General features: G+C 44.5%; 1 protein-coding gene across 1 annotated transcript; it reads left to right on the forward strand.

Annotated features, from left to right (window-relative positions):
- Positions 1–1,720: 1,720 nt before the first annotated feature.
- Positions 1,721–7,271, forward strand: LOC101780729 (betaine aldehyde dehydrogenase 2). The gene is made up of 14 exons (XM_004973405.4): positions 1,721–2,110; positions 2,766–2,846; positions 2,924–3,072; positions 3,602–3,694; positions 3,769–3,892; positions 3,989–4,054; positions 4,203–4,269; positions 4,711–4,787; positions 5,244–5,357; positions 6,100–6,177; positions 6,258–6,409; positions 6,511–6,571; positions 6,817–6,923; positions 7,026–7,271. Exons 1-14 carry the CDS (start codon positions 1,853–1,855, stop codon positions 7,114–7,116), a joined length of 1,518 nt encoding a protein of 505 aa, XP_004973462.1. The 5' UTR covers positions 1,721–1,852; the 3' UTR covers positions 7,117–7,271.
- Positions 7,272–8,810: the final 1,539 nt, after the last annotated feature.

Consider the following 8,810-nt stretch of genomic DNA (forward strand, 5'->3'; position numbering starts at 1 on the left):
TCCTCTCCAAATAAATATTTCCTCCATTTCAAAACGACCTGCATTTTGAGATGGATCCGGCCACCGTTATACGACTTACACGTACGATAACGATTAATGAGATAGACGTCCCACCAAAACCGCCACGGCCGAACGGAACGCCGCTGCCCCCACCTGCGCAGCAACAGCAACGTGCCGATCCCACCTTCCGAGCCACGTGTCACGCGAAAACAAAATCCCTACTTTTTGCTTTCAGAAAAAGATAGAGTCGACATCAGTATGCGTGCAACCAGCTGGGTCGCCACAAAAAATACTTTATGCATAAAACGAAATAACAAAATATTAAAATGATTTCAATTTTCTGAAGTTGCTTAAAAGTTACGGTACCTGGCTAAATTTACTAATTTGAGTCGTTCATGATTTTGCAACATTTTAAGGTGGGGAACGCGGACAATTCTCAATGCAAGTTTTCGATCATTCCTGATTTATGCATGTATCCTAACTACTCATTAAGCCCCAAATTACAATTCATTTTAGTTATTTTAAATACATAATTTTTACTATGTATCTAGACATAATGTATATCTACGTGCATATCAAAAGCTATATATTTAGAAAAGTCAAAACGAATAGTAATTTGGGACAGAGGAAGTACTTGAGATGAAAACTCGGAAACGGTTGATAAAAAAAAATTGCCAATTTCACTATTAACTACAGTATGATAATAAAAGAATTTAAATTTTAATACGATAATAATCGGAGATGATATCACTTATATGGTTGTGCTGTCAATTGCGGTAGCTATTTTTATGCTCTTCCATCCATACTAACTATTAAGAGCATGCTTGGTCGTGCTCCAAATCCTACCGGCCAAAATTAAAGCATGCCGATAAACTTTGGCGTTTGTTTGGATTCAAAGCTAAAAAGTTTTGCCTGCCACATTTTGGCGCCTTGATCAAGTGCTATCCTAAATTCTTGCTCAGGTTTTGGTAGATTTTTTTTTGTCACGTACACGTTTTGACCTAGCCTGGATTTGGCAAGGCAAATTTTGGTACCCAACCACTAAGGACTTAATCGGTTGCCCAACCAAGCAAGTTAAGAGCTTGATTGGTTGGGCACCAAAATGTGCCAAATCAAAACTAGGGGAAGCCTAATAATTTTAGCGCCCGCTTGGTTCAAATCTAAAAAAATAGCATGCTGAAGTTTACCCTGCCACGCTCCCATGTTCTTCTCCCTTACTGTTATACAAGCTGCATGTTCTGAAAATATGTGAATATGTGTGCTAGTACAAATCATGGGCATTGGCATTTGTGTTTTGGCATCAAACTAATTGGGGATCAAAATTTTGACTATCACATTTTAGCACCCAACCAAGTGGTATTGTAAAACTTTTAGATTTTGTTAGGCAAATTTTGGCACAGCCATGTTTTGGCCTGCCCTAGTTTTGCCAGGGAAAAATGCCTAACCAATCAAACCCTGAATATTTTATTTAAATGTATGCATCTATATTGTAGGCGAGATGATCCGTGCTATCAAACATTCAAACACGATAATTTGCTTTGCCAGCCTAGTAAATCATATTTCACGATTCCTCGCAAAAACAAATATCATCTTTCACGATGTTCCCAGCCACAATTACGATAACGAAACGGACGTCCCAACGGAACCACCGCGGGCCGAACGGGGAACCGCCGCTGCTCTCCGCAACACAAGAGGGGAGGGCATCGCTTTCCACCTGGGCAGCACAGCAGCAGCAGAAGCAGGCCAGCACCAGCAGTGTGCCGATCCCACCAACCCAAACCACTCCCCACCTCACGCTCACGCACGACCCGCGCGCGCGCGCACTCCAGCAGGCAGTAGCTCCCCCTCACCGATGGCCGCGCCGGCGACGGTCCCGCTGCGGCAGCTCTTCGTCGACGGGGAGTGGCGCGCGCCCGCGCAGGGCCGGCGCCTCCCCGTCATCAACCCCGCAACCGAGGCCCAGATCGGTGAGATCCCGGCGGGCACGGCGGAGGACGTGGAGGCCGCTGTGGCCGCCGCGCGGGCGGCGCTCAGGAGGAACCGCGGCCGCGACTGGGCGCGCGCGCCGGGGGCCGTCCGGGCCAAGTACCTCCGCGCCATCGCCGCCAAGGTACACACGCACGCACGCACGCTGCTGTCCTTCCTGCGCACCGCAATATTTGGTAGCCGATTTTCAGCGAGGGATCTGTGGATTTTTTTATGTCGTAATTCGAAATGGATTGAGCGTGTCACTACAGGTACTGAGGTAGGAGTAGTACATTTGGTTAATTTCTGTGCTGTCACTTGCGGTAGCTATTTTTATGCTTTGACGGGTATGATTTGGTGACTGGATCTGAGCCCCCGTAACGGTAGGAGTGAACTTCTTAGTACTTGTGCTATATTTGTCTGTGACCCTTCCTCCTTAGCTTCTTCATGGTGCATTCACTGACCGATCGTAGGTGCCTCAATATTGCTTCCGTACTCCTGGTTACTGTTATATCTACAGAATCACAGAAAGTACAGATAAATTTTCAATTCTAAACCTGTCTAACTATAGCAAATCCTTATGTTCCGTTTTTGGTGTGAATGGTCTTCTGCTTTCCACAAAACAGGGTGGCTTGGCCTTTTTAAGTCTGAGCTCGAAAGTCCAAACACCTCAAACGATCTTCCTCTTTGAACTTCAATTGGGGGAGCGGGGAGCCTTGTAATGTTTGGGTCATCAAATTTTTGTTGAAACATATTGACATATATCACGTTTTGCATGTGAAAAATGTCTTCTTATTCAGATAATCGAGAGGAAACCTGAGCTGGCTAAGCTAGAGGCGCTTGATTGTGGGAAGCCTTATGACGAAGCAGCATGGGACATGGTATATGACACACCTTATAGAAGTGTGCATTTTTTTCCAGCTTGACATTCTGATCTGTTTGCCACTTCTTTTATCAGGATGATGTTGCTGGCTGCTTTGAGTACTTCGCGGATCAGGCGGAAGCCTTGGACAAAAGGCAAAATTCACCAGTTACCCTTCCGATGGAAACTTTTAAATGCCATCTTCGGAGAGAGCCTATCGGAGTTGTTGGGCTTATCACTCCTTGGTATTTTAATTTCTGCCCCATCTCACTGTTTTTTGTATTCATGATCAAAACACTTGGCCAAGTGGCATGTATTCAGTAATACAGTTTCATTTTTTCGTAAGATCTCAGAGTTGTATAGTGGAAAAGCTGAATATTCAAAATTAAAACCACACACACAGAGTCTGTTAAAGCTACTTTACATAACTTCCCTCATCATTGGTCTGAAATATTTCCAGTTACCCATATTTTTACTTCCTATACAGTGTTGAATATCATCTGTCCAAGTTAATTTCAAATTTGTTTTTCACTTGCATGAATCTTTGGCCAATTTCACTAGTACTTGTTGTCAGCAGTGTGCTTTGTTGTAGTAAAAGTGTTGGTTTTGCTTCTTAAGCCCACTATTCTACTGCTGTCCTTGTTCGCGTATTTGTTGTATCTACATTGAATGTGCTGTTTCTCAGTAATTGATTTACTTCTACTTTTTTTCTTTATATGTTCCTGTATTACTTATTTTGACCCTAAACTATTATACTTTGTATTTGTGTTGCAGGAACTATCCGCTCCTGATGGCTACATGGAAGGTAGCTCCTGCTCTGGCTGCTGGTTGTACAGCTGTGTTGAAGCCATCTGAACTGTCATCTGTGTAAGTATTAGCATGTTATGACATGTTCATGCAATTAGCAATGGCATTTGAATCATCTACTTTTAAATTACCAGGACTTGCTTAGAGCTTGGTGATGTCTGTAAAGAAGTCGGTCTTCCTTCTGGTGTCTTGAACATTGTGACTGGTTTAGGTCCTGATGCTGGTGCTCCTTTGGCAGCGCACCCAGATGTTGACAAGGTATAGATGTTTTCCATATAATGATATAATCATGTGTTAGCATGGCAGATCAATGAAAAGGACATTCCTCATAGCATGGGTTCACTGTGTATTTAGGTCTCTTTTACTGGGAGTTTTGAAACTGGTAAGAAGATTATGGCAGCTGCAGCTCCTATGGTCAAGGTTCGACCCAAATGTTTGTGAATTTATGTTTCATTTCTAGTAATATACTGTGTCATACGTTTTTCTCTTTAAGTTTATAGATTACATAAGTATGATTTGAATACCCTTTTTAATTTAATTTATCTTAATATTGCATTTTTCTTGACAGCCTGTTACACTGGAACTTGGTGGAAAAAGTCCTATAGTAGTATTTGATGATGTTGACATTGAAAAAGGTACATGTATATTCTGAGGCTTAGTAAATTACAAAATTTTGTTGGTGTGTGGGGATTATTGTAATTTGCAAAAGAACTTATGATAAGTTAGCCACACCCTCAAGGCCATTCATTGTTATATGGGCTTTTTACAGACTTTGTAGACCCAGCCAGTGCATGCAAGTTGAATAAAATCATCTCCGACTTCTGCGACCGCATACATCCAATAAAAAAATGAAATGAAAAGTATTTGATGCAATATGTATATGTTGCATGATTTCATCTTTCATTGTCGATCCCAAGAAATTTCGAAGGACTGAACTTATGTGGAGAACATAAGCATTAGTTCCAAGAAAGTAAATTTGTGACTGCGAGTAGCTTCCGTTAGTGGATGCTAACACTTCACTGATTGTGGATTGTGCTATATCACCATCATTGATCCTTCCTTTTAAACTTAAACAGCTGTTGAATGGACTCTGTTTGGGTGCTTTTGGACTAATGGTCAGATTTGCAGTGCAACATCTCGTCTTCTTGTCCATGTAAGTGTCACGTGTCATTGCTGGTATTGTCTCTTGGTATACTTCACAAATCACAACTTTATATCTATCAGCCATAATATATTTCTGGAGTGGCATTGCTTTAACTTTTTCCCTGCCATTAATTTCTGATTTGAGAAGATTGTATGATGTCAATATTACTTCACTGAATAAATAGCAGTCTACTATGTTCTTTACACCTGCTTTGAACAATATATGAGTGCCCCATTAGTTAAGATCTAGATTTGGGGCTTTGGGCTATTCCATGACCTGTGTGTGTTGTGGTATGGTGCATATTTATGAAGTATATTCACAATCACATTGATTTTATTGTTATTTTAAATCAACAATGGCAACTTACCACTCTATATTACTCTTTGAAATCAAAACTCAGTTATGGAATCATGTTATTTTCGTCAGTATCATATCAATCAAGTTCTATGTCCAATGAAATTGCAGACAAAAATTGCCAAAGAGTTTAAGGAGAGGATGGTTGCATGGTCCAAAAATATTAAAGTTTCAGATCCACTTGAAGACGGTTGCAGGCTTGGACCAGTTGTTAGCGAAGGACAGGTACTACAGTCTACATTTTAACTTCATCTAAATTCAAGCAAGTTATCATTTGACAAGGCCATGTTTTGTGGCTTCTTTCTAATTTGAGAGTTTGGCACTTCTGAATTAGTGTCTGTACATTCTTGTTCTTGCTAGTTTCTACAGGATGTAGTCCTCCCGTTTTGAGAGGACCTGTGTTCAAATGCACTTACTGGCATGACCTTCTTTAGGTTTACTATATTATAACATCCCGTTTTACAGTAAGGACTGTAGTATGGATTAATCATTAATGTTTATGGTCCTATATAAGGCATTAGGCAAACTGAGCGATAGCTCAGTGGTGTGGCTGGTTGTGGTCGTGCCCACCGACCGGGGTTCAAACCCCGGTACTGCACCCAAGAAAAACTCCCCTTGCTGTGCTCGCTGGCTTGCGGCTGCGGTGCGTCGCCGGCCCAGGTAACGGTGCACTGCGCCGGCCTGGGTAACGGTGTATGCCGGCCCAAGTTCGGTTTGGCCCTATATGGGCATGGGCCAGGGTTCGGGGGGTTTTCTCGACCGGGGTCATACTATCCCTTCTTCATGCAATGCCGTGGGGGTGGTTCTTCCCCCACCGGTCGAGTTTTTTTTTTATATAGGGAATTAGACTAGAAGAAAATGGATACCCTAATCACCAGCGTCTTTGCAACCATATACATAGTTTCAAATTGCCTCATTGCTTTATAGTTGTTCTTAGGAGTCTTACTCCTTTTTTTTGCATTCTCAGTATGAGAAGATTAAGAAGTTCATATCAAATGCTAAAAGCGAAGGTGCTACTATTCTGACTGGGGGTGTTAGACCGGCGGTAAGGCTCAGTGCATTTGGATTTACAGTGATCCACATACTATTCTGAGATAGAACTAATGTTTTTATGTTTTTTAACAGCATCTTGAGAAGGGGTACTATCTTGAACCCACAATTATTACTGATGTAAGCACATCAATGGAAATTTGGAGGGAGGAAGTCTTTGGTCCAGTCCTGTGCGTTTATGAATTTAGCACTGAAGATGAAGCCATCGAACTGTCCAACGATACACAGTGAGCTACTTGTTTTTAGCATGGTTTCAATGTCCTCTGCAGGCTTACAGCTCATACATAAGTCTAGCATATGAACTCATTTCACTATTCCTTTTTGACAGTTATGGCTTGGCTGGTGCTGTAATTTCCAACGATCGCGAACGATGCCAGAGATTAGCTGAGGTATGCACAAGTGAAGGGTTTTACAGTATTTGGCGGGTGACTTGATGACTGCATCGGACTGATATTCAGATTTCTCAGTTTTACCTACCCTCTACCTCTGTCCTTAATAGTTGAAAGTTGGTATTCTTGATGCCATGGCACACAAATTGACTTTGCGTTTCAACAAAGAACCCATGCAAACTTGCTCTTAGAACTGTTTCGCGGCATTTCTACAACACATTTCTAATGAAAACTTTGCCCAACAGGAGATCGACGCTGGATGTATCTGGGTAAACTGCTCGCAACCCTGCTTTTTCCATGCCCCATGGGGCGGGAACAAGCGCAGTGGCTTCGGACGCGAGCTCGGAGAAGGGTGGGTAGCACGGAATGACAACATTTCTGCGACATTAGACATCAAATAGCTGATGTTATGACATCTAACTGACACCTTGCTTGTGTTGTTTTTTCGCTACAGGGGCATCGATAACTACCTGAACATCAAGCAGGTCACGGAGTACCTCTCTGATGAGCCGTGGGGATGGTACCCGGCCCCCGCCAAGATGTAAAGCTGGCACTGATAACTTTTGTCTGTCCCATTGGAAATCCGGAATAAACGATGCTATGCGACGAATGAACCCGTGTAACAAATGGAACATATGACACTGTGAAGTGTTGCATCTGAGGAATAAAATTAGATGCCCGAGTTCAGTTTTACTGTACGCTTGCACTTGCGACGTTATGTGTGCATACTGCATAGGTTATTGTTATGTGAGCGTTGGATTTTTTATTTTATTTTATTGCGAAATGTGAGACGTTGAATTCGTCGTCGCAGCATGCCATTCGTATGTGCCAACATTGTGGGTATGACTACGTGACAAGAAATCTGTGCCTCAGTCCGTTCCTCCTCGCCGAAGGACGGCCGTATCAGGATGGCGAAGGCGAGGCGGAGGCGTGAAGACGTCGTCGTCGACATGGGGAGGCCGCCCAGCTCTGGGCTACGTGGTGGGTGACGTTGCCTCCCGCGATGTCGCCGGCGGGGAAGCAGCTGGAGAGGTCGACGGCCGGCATGGCGTTGGCGTTGGCGACTTGGCGTCGAGGCGGCGGACCGTGGCGAGAGGCCGTTGTCGTAGGCGGCGTGGAAGCGGGGGGTGCGAGGTGGTACTGGTAGTCCATGGACACGACGGCGGCGCCGAGCTCGCGGCAGAGCCTCCGGCAGAGAACGTTCGTCCTCGTAGCGACATCTGTCAAGCCATCCAGCTGAGCACCCGCAAACCACTCGGTGCTCGAATCTCAACAGTTCACACTGCTGCGCACCTCCAAACATTTGGCCCTTGTTTAGTTGCCCAACTTTGAGGTGCCCAAATTACTGTAGCAACACTGTAGCGTTTCATTTGTATTTGTGAATTATTGTCCAGATATTGACTAATTAGGCTCAAAAGATTCGTCTCGCAAAGTACAACAAAATTGTACAATTAGTTTTTAATTTCGTCTATATTTAGTACTCCATGCATGTACCGCAAGTTTGATGTGGGGAATCTTCTTTTTGTATAGTGCTAAAGTTGGAATTTGGAGGTGAAGTAAACAAGGCCTTACGTAAAACTGATTTCTTCCGAGATAAGAAAATCTAGATCAGTGTGCCCTGTCCTTGGACAATTTTAAGAACTGGGCCAAGAGAATACCTATATGTGAGCTCACTGAGCCCAAAACACTAAGCCCGTGAGCCCATGAAGCCCACTGCACTACTTTTGTTTTTGTTTTTCTTTACGTTTGATCCAGATTCCTACGATTCATGTTTTTCTACAATTCAAAATGCACCCAATTCAACGTTTGGGAATTTCGCGCCCGGGATGAAGTTGCATGGGCCTACTGCAAGAAAGGCATGCAATGCAAGGATGCAACGCAACACAACCCTCGTGCTCCCGACCGTGGCAGTTGGCCCCGCCCGCCAACACAACAACCGTTACGTTCCAACCCAAAGGCGCCGGCGCGCCGCGTTCTCGTGATCGTGCAAAGTGCAAACCGGCCACGGGTCTCCGTCCCCTTTCCTTTCCACCCCGGCCGAGCCGGCCGCTGCTCGCCCCCTTGAAATAGAGCCCAGGCCTGAGGCCACTCCCCGCCGGCGTCCCGTGCCCGACTCCAGTTTGGACGCACCCGGGAGGACCTGCTCTGCCGCCCGCCTGAGCACGCACGCCGGGGTCCGTCGCTGGCGGCGGTCCTTAAAAAACACGCGAGCTCGTTCGGCGCGCGCGGCGAGGCGAGA

Source organism: Setaria italica, chromosome VI, assembly GCF_000263155.2.
Source record: "Setaria italica strain Yugu1 chromosome VI, Setaria_italica_v2.0, whole genome shotgun sequence".
Classification (NCBI taxonomy): Eukaryota; Viridiplantae; Streptophyta; class Magnoliopsida; order Poales; family Poaceae; genus Setaria; species Setaria italica.

Bases quoted from the DNA above. Each gene is read 5' to 3' on its own strand.
- LOC101780729 (XM_004973405.4), top strand. From the start codon at position 1,853: ATGGCCGCGCCGGCGACGGTCCCGCTGCGGCAGCTCTTCGTCGACGGG. The intron at 4,055-4,202 runs GTTCGACCCAAA...TTTTCTTGACAG, and splicing joins CTGCAGCTCCTATGGTCAAG to CCTGTTACACTGGAACTTGG. The intron at 6,572-6,816 runs GTATGCACAAGT...TTTGCCCAACAG, and splicing joins GATGCCAGAGATTAGCTGAG to GAGATCGACGCTGGATGTAT.